This window comes from Corapipo altera, unplaced genomic scaffold, assembly GCF_003945725.1.
Source record: "Corapipo altera isolate COAL_440 unplaced genomic scaffold, ASM394572v1 254, whole genome shotgun sequence".
Taxonomy (NCBI): Eukaryota; Metazoa; Chordata; class Aves; order Passeriformes; family Pipridae; genus Corapipo; species Corapipo altera.
Window position 1 is genome coordinate 333,880 of NW_020885035.1, and position 21,164 is coordinate 355,043.

Below are 21,164 nucleotides of genomic sequence, written 5' to 3' on the forward strand. Positions count from 1 at the left end.
CAGGAACATTCACTTGTACCAAGAAAACTTCAGACAGCTAAAATAATGAGAGCAATTCTCCACATACAAAATGTAAAATGTTTTATCAGTACTGCAGCTGAGATCAAGCAATTTCTTTCCTTGATCTCCAACAAGTTCCTTGATGTTTCACAATTTATTATGAAGAGCTCCAGCCACAGAATACAGAGATACAAGCAACACCCAGTGAATCGTACATTGCTGTACGCTGGACGCTCCAGTGACATGAAGCAATTTCTCTCTATTCATCTGGATGAGATTATTCTTGCTAACCCACTGATCACAGGATATCTATTTCAAATTTAAAATTCACTTCCTGACACTTGGGGATTTGCTGTGCTCCATTACGGAGAATGCATCGATGCTTCGGTTGTTAGAGAAAATTACTCTCTCTCCTTATGCTTTTGCAAAGGATATGGCCTTGGATCCAGAAGAAATGGTCAAGATGATCATTTTAATACATGTAAATTGGAACAAAGCGAAGGGAAGATCAGCAGGACCTCTACCCCAACCAGGTTAAGTATGTTGCTGGCATTACCAGAGGCACTCAAGGGTCACAGTCAAAATTTATTCAAGGATGGCCTCTCCTGAGGCAATCTAAAAGGAGTATTAGCTATTCTGCCTACTTGTGCAAATCCATTTTTGCACTGATCCTACCTACAGAAGCAACCCCACCACTGGAAAGAGAGGATGATTTGCCAGGGGAACACAATAGACCCTGGGACTGGAGTAGTGGGATGACCATTCATCTGTCCTCCTTCCCGTGAACTCTCTTTTCACAGCAGCTGCAAGAGATTCCTGCAATAAAAATTTTCCCTCTCAGATCCACAAGCATTGGACCTAAGTGACAGACCAAGGCACTGCAATACTGAGAGTCTGGTTGATTTACAAGTGCAGTTAATATGCAGATCTTGTACACTTTGAATTATTCCTTCAGTCCCATCTAAGAAAATTTGTATCCTCATTTTGAGACTTACACAATTAGGTACCATGAAGTCAAACCTGTTACTCTTAACATTGTACTACTTTCGGGAGTTCTTTATGTGAAGTTTTTGAGTCTCTATGTCATCTTAAGCTACTTTTGATTTGTTTCCTGAAGGCAACAGACAGTGCTACTTTTCTTTTTTTAGATTTCACATCCTTCCTAAGCATCTTGGCCTCCTTTGAACTTGACACAGAAGATACTGGTCCATCCTACGTATAGTACATTTGAACCTTTTTTGCTCTATCTCTGAATTCAGATGCATGACATCAGTACCTTGGCTGAGAGTGTTCCATGTGAACACTTCAAAAAGGAGACTGCAGAGTCCATTTTGTACTTATTTCCTCACTCTTGGTGAAAGATGAGCTCATCTCAAAGATGAGCTACAAAAGGCACAAGTGAGGTCAAAGATCCATTACACAAACTGCATGCAGGTATGACTGGGATTATCAAAGAGAACCCAGAGGTTCTAAATGCACACACAATACACATTTAACATCTTAATCATGGGGGGGGGGGGGAAGATACTAATAGAATAAGTTCCTGAAATCTCAAAAATTCTGTTCTTTTCTGCACATATATCTAAGAAAAAAAGTGTGTGTGTGATGATTTACCTTTCCCATCTTTAATCTTAAATCTGAAAACCAAAACTCAGGAAATTAATTGCATAATGTATTAAACTGTAGGACAGTGGTCTTAAGCACACACTTTCAGCACACACCACAAACTGGCAAAAGCAGGGAGACACAGGGTGACAAGCAAGGCTGATGACTTGCCACCTCTTCCGTGGTTTAGCACTGAAGACAAGCAGATAACTCTGCAGTGCCCAGTCCTTTTCCTTTCCCTGTGTTTATATTGCTCAAGGAACAATTACTGTCTAGAGGTTTGAACCTTGGCAATTGTGACCTTCAATTTTCCTCTCCTCCTTGGTTGAAGTAGCATGATTGACAGACTAACCCACAGAAGATGTAAATGCCCTGCAGGATTTTGCTCCAGACTTTTCCTCATCTGAAAATAGTTTTACAAACAGAAGTAAGTACGGTACCCTCTCCTAGACTAGTTTTTCCACAAGTCCTGGAACACCTCTTCCAGAAGGATGTTAATGCTGGTTTGAAATCCTTATGCAAATCAGGATGCAAATCAAAGAAATGGGACTGCTATATTTGTCTTCAAATCTGCAGTAGGAAGCTCTTTATGTACTTCATGCGGCAGTGTCCCCTGCTCCACAAATGACTCCATACAACTCTGGGAAGAAGACAAGGGGCGTATGGGCTACAAAGATACGGTTGAGATAATCCCTCCTGCCCCTCTGAAAGACAGTCACATGAAGCAATGTGACTATCAGAAGCTTGCCAATCTACGACAAGTTTTTTACATCTTTGTTGCTATTCTTCCTTCTTTCTATATCAAAAGAGGAATTCACTTCTGGCGGACTGGACTTTACGCTTAATTAACTGAAGAACTGGGTCAGCTGCATGTCTCTCTAGGTGATCATTCTCACATGCTGGGGGACATGCTTGACTCCAAGGAAGTCCCAAGAAGGAGAGAGAATGAAATTTTCCCAAGTAACAAAGTGATCCTGTGTTTTTCTGAATGTATCTGTTCTTTCCTCTGGTGGGAAACGATACAAAGCAGGTTGAAACTACAAACAATACCACCATAGGTTAAGATACCACACTGCTCTAACCAGAAAGCAGAAATTTTTGTTCAGAGAACTATTTTCAGAGAGCTTATTCGGACAAAAATAATTTAGCATTCAGAGTCACAGATGAACAAGTGTACATCACTTATAATGCTTCAAAATTCCTTTAAGATCAAACAGGAATTTCAAAGACAGTACCCACAGAAAAACAAGACAAAATCCAAATGCATAGAGAATTCTCCCACTCAAGCCCCATCCACAAAAAAATATTGCCCAAGACCCTGAGAGGTATCCCTGGATGAGCTGAACTTGCACATTGCCCAAAGACCATACAAAGTGCCTCTGAAAGGCTCAAACCATCGCAAGCTCCTTTTCCATTTTGGGCATCCAGGCATGACTGTGGTGGGAACACCTACACATTTCCACAGCTCTCCACCTTCCCCACAAGACTTGAACTACTGAAGCAAGATGTTTTCCTCAGCATTTTAAAATACTTCTCCAAGTCATTCTTCACAAACTTGAGGGGCAGAAATGAGTTCATGGAGAGATGAAACCCTGGAGCAAAGAACAACAACTGGATTGTTTGATTCCAGTAGTTGCTCCCACCTCCAAACACAGCCTGCATGCTGCTTATAGGAGGGTATAGAAACTCTGGTCAGCTGTCAACTCTCCATTTTCAGTGGAGGAGGAGAACTGACAGTATACATTCCAGGTAAACCACTCCTAGAAAAACAGTGGCTTTTGGCAGTAAAAAGGTTTAAATCAGAGCCCTGAAGACTAAGTCTTGACACCTGCCACACACCAGGAACCTGCAAACATTTATTTGGGGAAGCTTCTTCCTTGGAGCTTTCCACGGTGTCTCTGCATTTGGCTTCACGCATCAAGGACATCTTTCTAATATCAGTAGGAACTCATTTCAGCTAGTGTTTTACAGAGAAAGACTAAGTAGATTTTGCAGTCCTCACAAAGGTCAACACCACATTAGTCCTCACCATCTGTGGCTTAATTAACTATAGCTTCCTCTGGCTGCTTAGAGGTTTTCTGATAATTTAGGACACGAATTAGATGAAAACTAGTACATAACCAACTTGACAGTCCTGTTTACAATGTTTACACAGTATGCAAATGGAAATTAGCATTTTGTTAGTACTTTAATGGTAGAGGGACCACATTTAAATTCAAACTGTGCAAATGAAAATCTCAAGAGATTAAAGTGTCAGAAGCCTGAACCTTTAGTGCTGTTATTTCGTAACTGAGTATTGGTTTCTATAAAATGAGCCCCCCAATCCTTTTTTTCCTTTTTGCACCAAATCATTTGTACAACTGCATGGAGCTTCAGAAATTAAATTTTAAAACTGCAGTGTGAAAAACAAGGTATAAGATAAGTCGACACCTCCCTACCAACTGTTACAACAGTCTTCAGAGAGCAGTGGCAGCAAAAAGCACTTTTTAAAATCTACACTGCTGAGAATTCATACTAGTCCTCTAACGCCATTTTTAGAAGATGATTTTCTCCCATAAAAAAGATTAAATGTCATACCCGTATACCCAGCCTCAAATACATCCATACCAATTTTTACCCCTCATTTGAAAGAAGGTCTGTGCAATTCTTTCCTTCTTTTCAGTTCTTCATAACCAGCAAAATTCCTTTATTTTTCTTCCTATCTCTCACTGATTGTGTCACCTGACATACGTGATTATATCACTGATCTGTAATCTCTTTTACTGATTATAATTTTTAAAAAACTTCCATCTGCTTGACACCAGAGTGAGCAGGGAAAAAACCCAGGCAAATCAGAAGTGACACAAAATGTAGACAGGCAGAACACCAAAGATATTAACAAGAACATCACCTAACAATTGGTGGCATTCCTCTGCCACGCTACCAGGCTTTTTTTCCAGTGGCAGAAGATGAAAATCTAACTAAAACACAGAAAAACTGGCAGCAACTGACACCCCTGAGGGTATCACCAGGCAGGCACTGCTGTTGCCACACTAACCACACCAAAACTTACAGGGAAATAATCGAATTTAGATGAGTCTAAACACAGATCTTCTGTTGCTTGCCCCATTTCCAGACACACAAGCACGCACAACCTCCTGGTAAACAGTATATTCCTTATTCCCTTCTGACAAGTGAAAGGCTACCCCAGCTGCCACGCTGCTGCAGCTGGTGGGCAGGAGGTCAGAGAGGCCTTGGAGGCTGCAGGGCCGTGCTGTGCTGCACAGCCACACCAGGAATGTCTTTCCAGAGGGAACAGCTCCGGGGACACATCGACCTGACACTCCGTGTGGCCCTGCAACCAGGGTTGCCTCTCTCCTGCTCCAGGCTCCTCACCAAGGGCAACGCCAGCCACCAACACCGAGGCCAGAAAGCCAGAAAGGCTAGAAAGTTTTTTGGGGAGATCGTAACTTCCCAGTTTACCTTAAACGGCTTTGTCTGAGCTGAGAGAAGAGGCTTAGGCTCACCAGGCGACGCCAGCGCTTTCTATGTAAACCCAACCCACACTTGACCTATTTTCTGCTGTTCTGAGCGCACAGTCACAATTTACCTCATTCAAACCCGGCAGCTGCTGGGCTACATCTGAACCAGTTAAGTCAAGCTTGAAGGCACAGCCCTGACCCCTAAACCAGCAGCAAAGTCGAGGCGAGGTCAGCGCTGCTCACACGTGTGTGCAGGCACAGCCAGGCGGTGACGCTCACCCTGGGTGCGGGGCCAGGCCACAGAACCAGGGGAGCTAATCCCCAATCCCCACCCAACCAGGGGATCCGCAGTCACTGCTCCAAGGACAAGTGTTGACAGATACTTCACACTATGAACGGTCAAGATTCAGGCTTATTTTTAGTGTGTGATGGCAACAACTATGTTTCTGTAAGAAGTTAAAACCACAAGGGAAAAAAGATGAGGACTTCAAATTTAGTAATTTTCCAACTGTCAGTAAACTTAATATCTCTCAGGAAAAGATATCAACAATTTTTCTGCTGCTCCCCACTCTTCCCTATGCCTAATACTTCTCCCCACACACTCCTACCCCCTTCCTCATTTCACCTGGTCAACAATTAAAGAGTTGACACTGATTTTAAAATTTTAATTATCAGGTCTGAGAATTATGGGATCAGGATCTGCATACACTTCTCCAAGTCATGATTTCAGGCTTGAAGATGCTTCATTGCACCAATTAGTTCAGTTCTGGAAGAGTAACTCCCACCTCAAGAATACCAGAAAATTTCTATTAAAAATATGAAAGATTATCCTATGGAAAGATATATTGAAGTCAGAACATGAACACACAGGAAAAAATCTGACTCTCAGTCTAACATTCTCCCTGATTTTAACTTGCAAACTCAAAAAACAACACAGATATTTGTCTTCCTATGAAACTATCAGTGTCTCAAGTGAAATGGGCATGCTGTAAAACTTGCATTTAACAAGTTAGTTATTCTTGTGTCTGAAGATGAGAATCTGGTATGGGAAGGCAGTGGGGAAATCAGAGCAGCGCACAGGATGAACACACAGCAGAGAAGCAAGCAACAAGCAATGGATAAACAAAACCAAACCTAGGCTGGGCAGGTATTGTCACAAAACAGCCTAGAAACTGCTCTAGTGACATCTACAATAATTTTGCACTTGAAAATAGAGATTAAAAAAGAAAGATGACCCTTATGCTCATGGGTTATGTTACTCTCTCTGTAAGCAGCTGGGACAACCTGGGTCAGAAAAGCAAACTCTCCCCCAGTGCCAGATACCTTTTAGCATCTCACCTAAAGACTTCCCCAAACAAGTGGTTCCCATCCACAAAGTTGGTGGGCTGTCAGCCTCCACCCAGAGCACTGTGCTGACTGACTGCACTACTCACCAGATAATGAATAAAGGTCAAGTCAACAACACTACCCCATGTCCACCTTCTCTCTCATTTTAATGACACAGCCATGCATTTGCTCTTTCATTTTCCACTGAATCACATTTCCTTCCCCTTTCTCACTGCAGGTTCCTCACATCTATCACCACCATCTCAGCAATGAGCAACTTTGATCTAATTTTGCGTTTTATCTACTCCTGAAAGAAAACAGGGAGGGAGTACTGGTCCTATCCCACTCAACCAGTAACTCCCAAGTCATGTGGTGATACTGGAACAAGCCTTTGAGTCACTAAGCAACTCACTGCCACTATGGGAAAAGAAACCTCAAAGTGCAGACACTTCCCTGAAGCAAGCAATTAGCAGAGCGAAGTCGAAGTCGATGCTAACAAGGAGAGCTGCTAAGTGAGTAAATCGGAGGAATCTCTTTTGTACATTGATATTAAAATTTAAACCGAGAACCCGACACCCTGTGAATTCTGAACAGCTTTCAGAAGGTATCCAACAAGACCTGGATCACATGAGCTGAAGGACAAGCTGTATGGATGGAGGTGTCTTTAAGCAAAAAAGAAAGTACATTCTGTTGATCACCAGTACTCTGGACTAGGGGAAATGAAGTCTAATGCACCCAGAAATCAAGCCAAGACATCAGCCATGCTCAGAGACTGACTTTACAGAAGACACATCCTGTGTGCATCAGGGACAGCAGAGGTTACCTGCTGGAACCGGCAGAGTTGGAAAGCTGTGTCCCACCACCACAGAAAACAACAGACTGGACAGTTCTTCTCCTACCACAGTAGTTATCTCCATCACCAGTGGCATTACTCAGCAGCACAACAGTCCTGGATGAGACTACTGATAACTAAGAGCTTACTCTATTGAAGGGCTAAGATCTCTCAGAATTGTAAAACACTGTCCAACATGTGGCAGTCTGATGGCAGCTCCCAGAACCAACACCAGCTCCTAGAAACATCCATCAGAGTGTATCACTCCTGTGAGTGACTCCCTGCTCTGTAATTTGGATTACCACCAGTCACCGAGCTATCTAGTCTCTTCTGCAGATATCCTCAATCCTTTTTTACCAGATAAGAACTTTAGGAACATGCAATTTTCCAGCTCCTTTCCCCCATAACTCATGAGGATTATGGACATAATACAAATCCTTACAAACAATAAAAATATTTAAACAATTTTTTTTGTCAAGAGGAAAGAATACATCAGATACCATCAAAATGTTCTTGAACTCACTTTCAGTGGAGTTTAGTCTACCAAATTACTACTGCATTAATGTTTTATTTTCAAGTGGTTTTCAGGACTTTGTCTGAGAATGTGTTTCTTAGAATAGTAATACAACATGAAAGTAGTTCAGAATAAAACTCATTTTTCTCACATTTTAAAAGAGTACCACTGTATTTCCACAGAATTTTTCAAAGTTAATCTCTAAGAGGATTTAAGGCAGCGCTGCACAGAAGTTGGAAAAACAATTAGCATGTTTTCTTGCAGAATTTCATTCAGAAGAAAAAACTTCTCTGGCTCCAGGAATACAGCGCAGAGACTCTCTAACCTTGGTCTGGCTGGGCATACAACAGCAAGTCCATCACTGTACAAGTGTGGAAATGCTGCCTCTGCTCCAAGACAGTACCAGAAGCAATGCAACCATCTTCATGCGCTTTCTTTTCCAGCAAAGAGCTCCATTCTGACCTGCTGGAGCCATTTTAGGAATTTTCCCTATAAATAACAGAGGTCTGACCAGCTGGGATGTATATCATACTTGAATTAACACCACAGCTCTCTGCAACTCTGGAGAAAGCAGTGGCTGTGCCTTTTATAGAACTGATGAATAATGGTCTTGCATAGAGGAAAGACTGAATTGCTAATCAGAAAACTGGGATGTTTCAGTTGTTGCTGCAATAAGTTCCTTGGGGTAAACTTAGGAAAGTCATTCAGTGTTTAAATTTGATACAATGCTCATCTATTTCACAATATTTTTCCATAGATAAATCTCACAGCACACAGAACCAAAAAAATTCCTAGTAAAGACATAATTCAAGATGAAACTACATCACTTGGGAAGGAAAAAAAAAAAAGGAAGAAAAAAAGCACTATACTCCAGCCACAAAGTCTTATGCACCCTGAAACCTGTTTTAACCTCATTTTACTGCCAGTCATGCTGACAGATACACTCAAGAAGAGGGGGATACAGGGGAAAAACAGGAAGTTAAATTTTAATTCCATTCAAAAGACAGGAAATGTCTAGATTAAAGAGGGGGAGGTATCAGTATTTACAAACAATGGTAGCCAAAAAAACTTTACAGCTACATTTAATTATCTAGTATACTGTTAAAAATAAATGCAGTTTGATCAGGAAATACACTGTACATCAAGTCCTCTACAAGCCCTTAATAAAATTATTCCAATGTCTAAGAAAACAGCAATGTTCATACTTGGTTTTAATTTTAAAAATTCAAGTTGGTATAAAATTACTTGAGTTTCTCCCCACATGTCTGTCCTGGAAAAAGAATTAGGTGCACACACCTGGAACTGTTATAGCTCTCAATCTCTAGTAACTGTAGTTTGCTGAAGGCTGTGGAGCAGTTCCCATGAAGCTCTAATCCCAGACTACGAATTATTACTTCTATTAGTTGTAATTTCAAAAATACATTTTGTAAGAAAAAGAGAGAAAGTGGCAGCCCTGAACAAAGGAACATTGTATCTGAGGGAGGAGTGAATGCAAACCCATGAGCACTTCACCCAAAGAACTACTGTGTTTATCAGTCAAGATAAGGCTTAATTTGGTAAGAACACATTTCTATGAAACTCAGTTTCCCCCTACTTGAACGGCAGGAATGCCTACTCTCTTCTAGCTCTGCATGACTGCAGGAGTTTACCCTCATTCAGGGTTCTGAGTTCCCCAAAGCACTGAGGATTCCCAATCCCAACACACCACAACTACTTAGGAAAGCAAGGACACACTGGCAAAGCAGCACCTGGTTATAATGCGAGAGAGACTTCTCCAGGAGCTGACTTTGTGTCTGGATCACGGAAAAGCATTGGTCAAGAACACCATGTAAGAAAAATACTTTAAACTTTCCTTTTTTTAATAAATCGAATGGAAATGTTAAGAACCCAGAACCAAATATAAGGCTCCCTTCTCTTACTACTGAGTGGTATTTTTCGTGGACTTCTACTGGTGAAAAGAAGTAATCACTTATGATCAAACACAGAAAATTCCTTACTCAGAAACACTGGATGGATTTGTAAATTCAGTAATCCCAATACTAGCTTTTGAGCAGTACCAAAACACTTCAGTGAAAGGATTTGATCCTTGCCTTCAAAGAAGAAGCAAGTTTTGTTCCATCTCTTCTGTTGTGTGAAATCCAAACTTGTAAATTATTTCAATGCTAGCTCCTGGAGTAGGATTAATGAAGTCAAAACACTAAACTGACTGTGATTTTTCAGAAATTGTAAGAAGAATAAGTTTCTCTATGACAGTGGAAGAAAAACTGTTTTCCTACGGATTTGAGAGCCATCTCCATTGTAGCAGCCTCAGCTTATCCCAGACACCTCACAACTCTTTCTCCTTCCTCCTTGTGTATCTTCCCACAGCCTTCAGCAGTTCCCCCTGAACTTCCTCCCCCTCGGAGGAGCCACACTCCTGTGGCAGCTCTGCCACTGCCCTACTGACTGATGGCCTCCTCTCCATGCTGCTCATCTTCCTAAAGCTTGTCAGATCTACAAGAACTCCACTCCTGTGTCAAACCTTGCTGAGAGAGACAAAAGGAGTGACTAAGACCCTCACTTCTTAACAGACCACAGTAGAACAGAAAGGTCTGATTTTATTCCACGTCTTTTGAGAATGAAGACAGAGAAAGTTCTCAAGAAAGAAGCTCTTTTTCAAGGGGAGACACAAATACAGGCTTAGGACATATATGTATATCTCGATGATGTGTATCTCCCTCTGAATCTACAAATGGAGGGTGCCAATCCCTCCTCCCTCTCCCTTTGAGATGAAACCCTTCTGTCCCACACGTGTTCCTGGGAGTGAGGCCTGGGATGAGTCATCTGACCCACTTCTAGCTGGATGCAGCCCTTTGCTCCCCCTCACGCTGGGACCGCACACTTAAACGTGGACGTGTTGGTAACAAGCTGTTTAGACCAGCGCTCCTCACGGCACTGCCAGGGGAAGCAGCTGGACTCCTTATGGGTGGTCCAGACACCAGAGACATGGGAAAGAGCAGAGACGGTTCTCCAGCAAGATGCTGAGAAGAGTTAAGGATGCAGAAAGTTGTGTGTGCCTGGGCTGCCCGTGGAGGAACTGAAAGCAGGAGGGGAGCACATGATTGTCCACTGCCGCCAGCTGGCCTGCACCAGGAGTTCCTGGGCTGCTCCTGCCAACCTCAAAGGGTGGGACCAACCCAAAAGCTCCTGCCTGCCTGGCAGTGGAGCTGCAAGTTTATGGGAAAAGCAATTTTCAGCTGCAGCAGCTATTTTTAAGCCTGAAGTTTAAAAGTAAGAGAAGTTTGAAAGATGAGTGCACGTATGATTATGGGGTGCTTAAAATACAGACAGAAAAATATTATTTTATCCCTGTTTCAAGATGCTTATAGAATTTTTTTTATGTGCACACCATTACTACACAAGTCCTGTTCGCCTGCTCTTACAGGCAAACAGGTCACAGAACCAAAAACATCCAGGCCCAAAATATCCAATGCCTGCCTTTAACAAACAGAAAAGCAGAGTACCGGAGTTGCCCAATGCCCTTTGCTCAAGTCTTATTTAACATACACAATTTCTAATAGATCAAGATTAGTGTATATTCGGTCCTGTACCTGACATACCTACTTCGTGATTAGTGAGAAAGTTTATTATTAATACTGTTTCAACAATCTTTAAGGTGTGTTAGACATTTGATCTGTCAGCTCTCAGACGTGCCATGCACATTTAGAAGAAGAGCAAAGTACAGGTGCCTATCAGTGTGCGTGTAACACCTCCCACAGGGATTTCTCATCGCCCTATCTTTACATCTGCAACCTTCAGCACAGAGGGAGACAGGCAGACTGTACCATTTTGAAACACTAAAGCAACAAGGTTTGTCTTCGATAAAAAAAAAAAAAAAACAAAAAAACAACAAACCAAATCTGAAGGAGAATGTAAGGCCTGAAGAGAGATTTCACCATAAAGAGGAACTGAAGTGTGTTCTTGATTCATTCTTAACAATTTATATTTTTTTTTAAACCAAATACATGAGAGAATCCTTTGAAGATTCCGCTCACCCTCCACTTTCTTCTTCAGTGGTAAAATGCCCTGTGTAAGAAGTCTAATGATTGTGAAGGAAATTCATTTGAATTCTTTGTCCTGCCTCAGCTGTGCACATTTGCTCCAGTGCTGTGTGCTCAGAAATGCTTTGGAAATGCATTATCACACACATTATGTACATATTTGGAAATATATAATCTGTCATGTACTCTGCTCTGTCCTACCCAAACACACAGTTGAAATGCACTGACTGCCTGGGTAAAGGAGAGTCTTTCCAGATCTTTCCACAAGTGTATTTTATTATGGAAAAACATGATATAAATTGTTATTCTTTATTTGCTTGTCCCAAGTATAATGCAGTTGACTCCAGCTGCTTTGGCCAGCAACAGCAGAATCACACACTCAGCCCAACAGTGCCTGTGACGGGTACTGCCAAACACCACCCAGACAAAAACACCACTCTGATGAGGTCACACATACCATATGCTGAGCCTTAATGCTTCACATCCCCATCTATAGTCCTTCAAGTAAACTACAATGCTTAAAAAAATTAAGGCATGATTAGCTTTGTTGCTGCTTAACTTGTGTATCACAACAGACACACACATAGATGTCACAGTACAAATAACTTATTATTACAGAAAACCATTTTGGTTCCAAGTATTTGATTGAGGTCACACTTGTATGTGTAGACCTACTGTAGTTTTGCTTAAAATATTTTAATAACAAGCATATTTGAAAACATCTTAAGTTTCAGTTTATACCAAGAGCCACTATAAAACCCACTACACTTGTGAATTTTTACTTAAAACACAAAATACACGCGATATATCATGAGTGCAAAGTGGAATTCCTATTAAGGACCTAACCTACACATCCTATTTCAAGACTACACTTCCTACAGATACTAGTCTGACACAGAAAATGCATGCTGCAAATTTTATGTTTATCGTTTCCTGTAAAGGACAAATTTTTCATTTCATTGCTAAACAAAGCAAACGTTTGTATCTGCTTTATCCTCAAGATCCTCTTGTCACCACCATAAAGAACTACATGACTAAATGGTCTGACCATCCCAGATTAATGAATGAGTCACTCGGTCACACACAAGTTTCATGTAGAGAATAATACAGTTTACATCCTCCACGAAGCAACAGAGATAAAAGCCACCAGAAACAAGTCGTAGGTTGGTGTTTAAGGCACCAGGCATACAGAATCCAAGGAACTTTCACAGAGAAGGGGTATGAGCAGTACACACATAAGGGAAAAGAAAAATCACAGGCACATCTAGCAGTAAAGAACAAATTCACTGACAAGTGTAATAGTTGCTACAGAAAGCCTTGTGCATACATGGAAGGCTGGTACAATGCAGCTGCATACCCTACTGTACTAACGATATTCATCTAGCTCTTATGAAGCTTGTTGAATCTCTTAACAATTGAAACATGTTTATTTATGCAAAGAGCAGACATGGCATGGGAATGCCTGGTTCAGGATTCCCCAGCGAGTCCTGCCAAAGTCTCTTTAATCTTGTCCTGGAAGAACCACTTCTGGTAACGACAGTAATTTAGTTCTTTGCCTACTCAAACTTTGTTTTGCCTGCCAAGCCTGAAAGGATGCCAAGTGTGCTGTTTTCTTTGCTTTCAGCAGTTGTCACCTTCAAACCGGACAGTAGCACCTTTTTCATGAAGCCCTTCGGCCCAACGGTTGTGTGATACAGCCCCGTGTTTCTCAGTCAGGACTGCTCTGAGCAGAATTTATATCAAATGCTTGTCTGCTGTCCATTCCTAGTATTATGAGTATACACAATGATGGGAAAAATTACTCAGTAGTTAAGAATTGTATCTGAAGTGAAATGGAGTCTTCCCATACAGATTTGGACTTCTGTTTGTTTTGGCAGAAAGGTACTGGAATTTTAGGCACTAACAGCAAAATGCAATAAAAAGTGTTTAGGTCACCATGGTCTCTAAGGACTTCATATTGAAAATGCGCAGCCTTGAGAGCTTAAAACAAAAACTAAACACATTTCAGAAGACTCAAAGTTAACTCATCTTTGCAAAGAATGGTTCCTCAGTTCTGTCTTCAGCCCAAAAGCAGGTCAATGTTATTCCAGACAAAAAAAAGGGAGCAAAAATGCCCTTTTTTGGGGAAAAACAGATTTTTCACAGGAAGTTTACCAAATATTTATCTAGGACCCATTTTGATGGCAAAGAAAAGGGAGGCCAAAGGAAAGGGAGATCTTCCAGAAAAGAAGGTACAAATACAAGCTACCTTGCATTAAGTGGCTGATGGCTAGGAATGTGATTTCCAGCATGAACAAAAAAATAACAAGGAAAATGAACAGAGACAATCCTCCCACTCCAGGTATCTTTCAGTAGAAAATAAAGTCTCAATGATCAAGCTAATATTTCTGTCTAACACACTGTTGGTATGTAATTGTTTGCATAGTTAAAAAAAATAGTTTCTGTTCTCCTAAAGACATTAGCATTCAGCAAAGCTCTTACCAGTACAATTAACTTGTAAAACTTAGCGATGAGATATTGCAAGGCCTTCAGAGAGACATTTCTATGAAAGACAGTTCTCAAACTTCTTATAATCATTCAAATGAAGAAATCGTTGCACTCTCCATCAATGAGCACAATGTTATTTTATGTTTCTACATTCAATATCCAAGCAATATCCAGTTAAAATGCTGATTCGGGATGCTTCAGTACTTAAAGGAATCTCCATCAGCAAAGTTCTTGTAATGTTAATCAGACAATTTAGGTATCTGTCACCAAACTACTTAAGATGGACTCAGATGACTAGCCTCCATCTCGGGCTTTAACAGGCAGCAATTTGCTCCATGAGAGGGGGAAACAGCCTCATCTCTCACACAGAGTTGCTCCTCTACATGTCAAAAATGGGGGCCAAGAGTTAGGGAGGGGCCAAGCTTGTATCTGGAACTATTTTTGGCAAACTACTGCTTTGTACTAGTTTTTGGTCAACATTTCTTTGAGAAGTGATGTTGCTAAAGCTGTTAATTTCTGTATTATTTATCAAGACAATATGAGGCCAGCTGTTTATATGACATTTTCAAAAACGATACCTTCAATTTGTGTGCACCTTCCCAAATTAAGGTGTTTCTGAGTCTAATGTTCTATCAGTAAAGACTCCTTGAAGGGCCTAAAATGCACAGAGCATCACTATGTTAGTGCCAGCCAGGCCTGGCAGTAGGATTGCTCAACAAAAGGCAGCCCTTCTCATATGTTCAGTTTGTTTTGCTCAGCTCAGAAATGATCCACTGCCAAAAGGAGACTGATTACTGTTACTGGAATGAGCATTATCAGAGACATGATCTTGATGTATCTCAGGCAAAGGACAGACACCAGCACCAGTATTTGCTTTGTAAAATGAATCTGGAAGATTGCAGTTGGACTCTTGAGGGTGAATTTACACTTCACGGTTCAACTGATTTAAGAGGTCGCTGCTGCCAAAGGAGGATATCCCGCTCTGTGTTGCATCATCCTGACCCCTTCTGTGGAGGAAGTCGTAGCACTGGATGCACCCTGGGCTAATCCAGCTCAGCTCTCTCAATCACAGGCTTTCCCCCGTGCCGTGTCCCCCCCTCCCCGTGTTTGGAAATCAGGGCTGTGTGTTGGTTTAGAAGGCTGAAGGTGCTGGTGCGGGGTCTGATGGTGGGAACCGTTCTTTGCAGCAGAGCCAAGCTGTTCCAGCAGCTCGAGTCATAACATGTAACCTCACCCTGACAAGAAGCGTTTGGCTTCCCCACCACAGACACACAGAAGCACCAGCCCTTCCACCAACTGAACCTCCCTCTCCTTTCCCCAGGATTCTCTCTCAGTTGCTTCTCTTTTTCTAGCTCTATATTTGGTAATGGGAAAAAAAAAGCATCCTGGTGAAGCAGGAGGGAAGAAGGGGTGTCAGGACAAAATTACATAGCATTTATTCAGGGCCATCTGTTATTGCAAGTCTCAAAGTACTATTTCTGTATCACCGCAGTGTACCATCCAAGCCTTAAGGGAGAATTTATGGCTATTCTAATTGCAATCAGTTCAGCATGAGCTGAAATGTCAAATATATTCCTATTTGTCACAGAAGAGATTTTTAGACCTTCTTCTGAAGCAAGGAGGGGATCACTTATTCTCTTGATCTTTAAATACACGTACATTGATATATTAATGTTTCTAATTAATGGAGAAGGCCTAAAAATAAAGGATACTGGAAATTTTAACAGGTTTAAAAACAACAGCAAGAGAAATTGTTTCTTTTTTAAAAAAATTAACATTTTCTGCTATTCATTCTCAGGAGAAAAAAAAAATCAGTAAGTGGGATATCACTGTAGTCATGCAAAGACCTAGATATGAAAGCCCAGCTTCAGAAGGAGAAATACTATCTTTTATCTGCTCTACAATTAATGGTACTGGTTAACCTTTAAAGGGGTCATGTATTTTACTTAAGGGTGGTTCAATAATATTAATTGCATAGTACCCCTTGACAAGATCAGAGTCACTAGAATCAGATACAGTATCCAATACAATCTTTCATAAAATAAGCAACAATCCCTGCCAATAATAGGAAATTGTTCCTGAAACACAGAACTTGACCATAACATGCACTTAAAAATAACAAAAACATGTTTTTTAATTAAGTTAAATGAATAGTACTTATACACTAACCAAATTTCTTACCTGATAGGGCTGAAAGGCACTATCTTCAGTTATAAAATCCAGCTGTTTGTCCACAAGGAATTCTACTGCAGTAATTGAATTGTATACACTTTTTCCAACCAAGGGTTTGAATGTCTGTTGGGGGGGGAAAAAAAAGAAAATTAAGAAACAAATCCCAAAGCTCAGCACACCAAGCCCCCAGAACTGTATAAACACTGATGTAATTCTTCCATCAAAACAAGTTAAAACAGAGTAACAATTACTAATTATACAAGAAAGGAGGGTTTTGTGTTCTGTCGGGTTTTTTCCTTTGTGTCGTTGGTGCAAAACCAGCTAGAAAAGGGAACTACACCTTTCATTCTTCCTTTCCCTCATTGTGCTTCAGCAAGAGTGTTTACCACAGCAGCTCAAAGTACAGCAGCCCCTGGAATGGGGGACACACAGCTCAGCCCGCAGATCCTCTCTCCGTGCCTGCAGGACCAGCCAGCAGCAGGGTGATTACAGAGGACGCTCAGGTGGAAGCAGACTGCAGACGAGAAATCGCTCCCCCCTCCCTGCTCTGAAATCGTTCACCTTGCCTCAAGTCAACCATCTCATTTCCCTGCCCATCTCTAAACTGTTCTGACTGTGCTGCTGCCGCCCCCGCAGCCGCTCCTCCCTGCAGCAACCGGCTGCTCCAGTGCAACGCCTTCCGAGGACACGGCACCCGCTCCCGGGGATTCTGCACCGGGGCCAGGAGGTTTCCTGTTTCCTCCCATCTGCTGGGAAAGCGGCGAGGGGCTGGAGACCCTCACTGCTTACCCAGCACAGGGGAGGAAGCAGGAAACCTCCCAGCTCTACTGCAAAAGCCAGGCAAAGGGGAGCAGGGAGCAAGGGGTTCCTCGACGCCCCCGTACAGGCTTTTCCCAAAATACCCTGCCTGATCCAGGCGCAGCAGGATGCGGTAGGCGAGTGGGGACTCGAGGGTGTCCCCCGGGAGGGGACGAGCAGGCAGCCCCCTTCCCTGCTGGCTGCGTTTCCTGGAGCAGAAGCGCGAGGAGAGCGTGACTGAGCGGGGATGTACCGACAGGGGATGAGTCAGGTGAAAAGGAAATCCCAGCGGATGGAGGGGAGAGAAAATGCCGCTCTGAAGACAGACGGGAACAGTAAGAGGAAGACACCGGTGAACAAAAGAAATGACTGGCAGAAAGAACATGCAGGATATACAAGCGACCAAAACACGGAGGGACAGAAAAAATAGAGGAAAGTTAATCTACAGGGCAAAAAAAAAGCAATGAGGGAAAACAGGAAAACAAAAAAAGCCCTTTGAGACCCATTCTAAATTTAAAACGCAGAAGAAAAAGAAAAAGAGCAGAAACAAGAGCAGGTCAAACCACCGAGGCATTGTGCGAACGCCACACCAACCCCTGTAAAATGCTGCTATCAGTAGCTCACATGCACCACCCCGCAGCAACAGACCCCAAGTACTTACAAGGGGAGGGTAGGATCACCACAACCTATTTACAGATGGGAAAACCGAGGCACAAAGCAATCCTTTAACTTGACAAAAGCCATCTAAGCAGGGCAGCAGCAGAGCCAGTGACCTGCCCTCAGCCACTCTGCAGGCAGCTCATGAGAGAGGCACTCAAGGTTTTATCAGGCTTCATTACCTACTTTACAAAGGTGTTGCCTCGCGATTAGGCTAAATATAGCCCAAGTCTCTCCGGAGCTTCAGCTCTGGCAGTTACTAAACAAATCAGAGAATACTTCACTGGAGATACATTATACTTTCTAATAAACCTATCCGACTCTACAAATCCTCAGAGTGGGTGTACAGCATTCTTGTTTCCATTTTATTTAAAGTTTCTCTTCAGCTGTTACCCTTCCTCACACAAGCAAGAAAAAAAACCCAAATCTCTCAGCCAGTAAGCCATCTCTACAGCAGGATAATCAGATGAAAGGGCTGGAGGAGCAAGAGCATATGATAATATGCTAACTACAGAGTCTGAATAGTAAATAATTATTTAACCTCTAATAGCCAAGAAAGGGCCTTTGCTCTTGCATCACTTTCCTATAATGGATCTTGTATTGCTAATGGTTTGAGTTAAGAGAAGGTGGAGTCCACATCATGAAATTGCAAAGCACTGAGTGTATGAACTCACGAGCAGACAGACTTTTCTTTGAAAAAGCCAATGTTGTAGCCTTTCAGTTCTTAATTTGCCCCTGTGTCTTTCCATGCCCTATTATACTTTATCCACGCTGGCTCCTTTCTAACTTTCTGAGCTGTTATTCAGGTCAAGAAAAGTGCTTCCGACTACACACAACAGGACATACCACATCATTAGCTGAAACCAAACTGTGTGGAATGTGGCGTGCAGTTATCATTCAGGATTCAGACAACACTACAGATTAAGGTAAGTGTGAGCCACTGGTTTATCTTCCTGCTGGTATTAAAAGAACTAGTTCCAAATATAGATCTGTGAGTGTGATTATTCTGAGAAAAGAAACGTAATGCCTTCTCACTTGCTTTCATAGATCTATGCCTCTAGACAGGCCAACACCCCCAAAATACGGATGTGGAGGATGCAGACTATCCCACAAGCACAGAACAAAAATATGTAAATAAATAAAGCAAAACTATGCCACGTCACACACCTCCTCCTATGTGGACGGCTGCTCAGCTGCATACAATCTGGGATTTTTCAGACACTATTAGAAAATATCCCCACTATCAAAGAACAACAAAACCCCACCCTTCAATAAAAGCAAGCCTTCTTGGGAAAGCAAAGTTCAGACTTCATCAGCTTCACGAGATAGGCAGGCCACCAGGGAAATAAGTATCCAAACTGGGACAGGTTAGGGATTCAAGAAATTTTAAGATGGAAGACGTGACTGAATTTCACACCACACATCACATAGGCACAAAGAAAAACAGACTAAGAGCACAGCAGGCAAGAGTCAGCTACTAGAGGCAAGCATGTGAGGCATGTAACAACATGAAAATAGATGTAAGAAAGTCCAACGTGCTCCTTGCGGACTTTCAGAGGAAAAGCTCCTTGCAGACACTCCCTCTTTCCGTTCCCAAAGTGGAGGACAACTCTAGGGAGTACCAGGCATACTGGCTGAAACCAGGAGAAACTGAACCTCTGTAAACAAAAAATCTCTTTCAAACTTAGAGTTTTTAAAAGGAAGCTTTATGCATTAACCCAACTCCCCAAAGACCACAATTAAGTAAAGGACTCAAGCACTCAATTTTAAGTCACATTTGACTTCAGCACTATTTTAAGTGGCTGCTTGGTGGAGGGGGGAACGGCCACACTTTTTTGCCCTCCCAGATTTCCCTGCTTGGCCAAAGGGAGCTCTACGAACACACATGCTGTCTTTGGTTGCTTTGCTACCAAGTTCCCTGATGCTGAATAAAGCACGTTTCTTACTCTGCCCCCTCGCCCTCCCCAGTGATTTTACCCCAGCTCATGCAAGAAATAATCTGCCTATGGGAGGCAGCCGGTAGAACTCTGAGTCTGAGAACTAGACTCTGGACCTTCTGGAAATCCAAACAGATTTTTAGAAAACGTTACCATCACTTCACAGCAAACAATCACAAAACTATTCAAAAGCATTCACCAAAGACGAATACAGCAGATTACTCAGGGACTGCGTTCTCTAATGCCCAGTAACACAACTCATCTATTTACTTATCGTTCCAAAACCCCCATAGCAACCACAGGACCCACTTTCCCGAGGAAGCAGCAGTGAGCAGGCACATAGTGCGTTTTTACCTCTGCCTAGTGCCATTAAGCAGCTGAAGTGGTGGTACTCCTCCCCCAGCATGCGAGCAGGCAGCTCCAGGAGCCGCCGCACCTCGGCTGCTGCAGCCCGGGCGCTGCCAGGCTGTGACACCCAGAAGGTTCAATGCAGCAAACGCTCGGGTTACAGCTGAGCTCGCAGCTGCTGCCCGGCTCATCCCGCACGTACCACCTCGTCTGCCTCGCTGGGGCTCACAGCCTGCTTAGCTGGGCACTCGAGCCTGCTCCCCACACTACAAAAGCACATCTTACTGTGCACATGTACAGCAATCACTCTTTTTTTTTATTTTTTAAATCTTTCTAGAGGAATTTATGCTGTAAAGTGAAAATACTTTTAAAGAGCTAATAATACAATTAAGAAAGCTACTCTTACACCGAAACCTTTAACATTCTATAGTTCTTCCTCTTGCAAGCATAAAAATTAAAAAGATCACGTAAACTTAATCTGTAGGTGGTATTCAGTAAACTTTTCCACATATTGTTTTCCAGCCTCGCTGTTTAGTCTGCAATAGCGCAAACGCTGGCACCTTTTCACTGTGACACTTCATCATTCAAAAAAGCTATAGCTCCCTTCCAGCGCCTGTTTGTTGCCATGGTTTGTACTCAAAGGCAGAATTACCAAGTGGAAAAGAGCGGACAATAAATAGAGCAGATCTGACGTTAAAACCGAGCACTGGGTTTCCTCATTCGCGGACTCCTCTGCCGGCAATCCCTGCGGAAGCGGCCGTTTCCAGCCCAGGCGTTACTCCGGGCGGAACTCCCGCAGCCCGTGGCCGGGGGGTGGCAGAAGGAAGTGCCCAGCGGGGCGCGAAGGGGTCGCGCCGGCCGGGCCCGCTGCCCGCCGGAGGTGCCGCATGGCCCGCGCTCCAACGGCGGCGCCGTGCCGTTAACGGCCCGCGCCGCTCCCGCGCCGCCGTTTTAACGGCACAAACTTAACCGAGGAAAGAGAAAAGG

The 21,164-nt window shown here is 42.7% G+C and overlaps 1 protein-coding gene across 9 annotated transcripts in view; it reads right to left on the minus strand.

Annotated features, from left to right (window-relative positions):
- Positions 1-21,164, minus strand: part of JMJD1C (jumonji domain containing 1C) — a 156,359-nt gene that overhangs the window by 39,370 nt on the left and 95,825 nt on the right. For 3 of the 9 annotated variants that reach the window (XM_027668269.1, XM_027668274.1, XM_027668277.1), the window contains one exon: positions 16,447-16,560. In XM_027668269.1, the coding sequence (XP_027524070.1) occupies positions 16,447-16,560 (114 nt within the window). The other 6 variants (XM_027668273.1, XM_027668275.1, XM_027668271.1 and 3 more) reach the window with 6 other exon arrangements.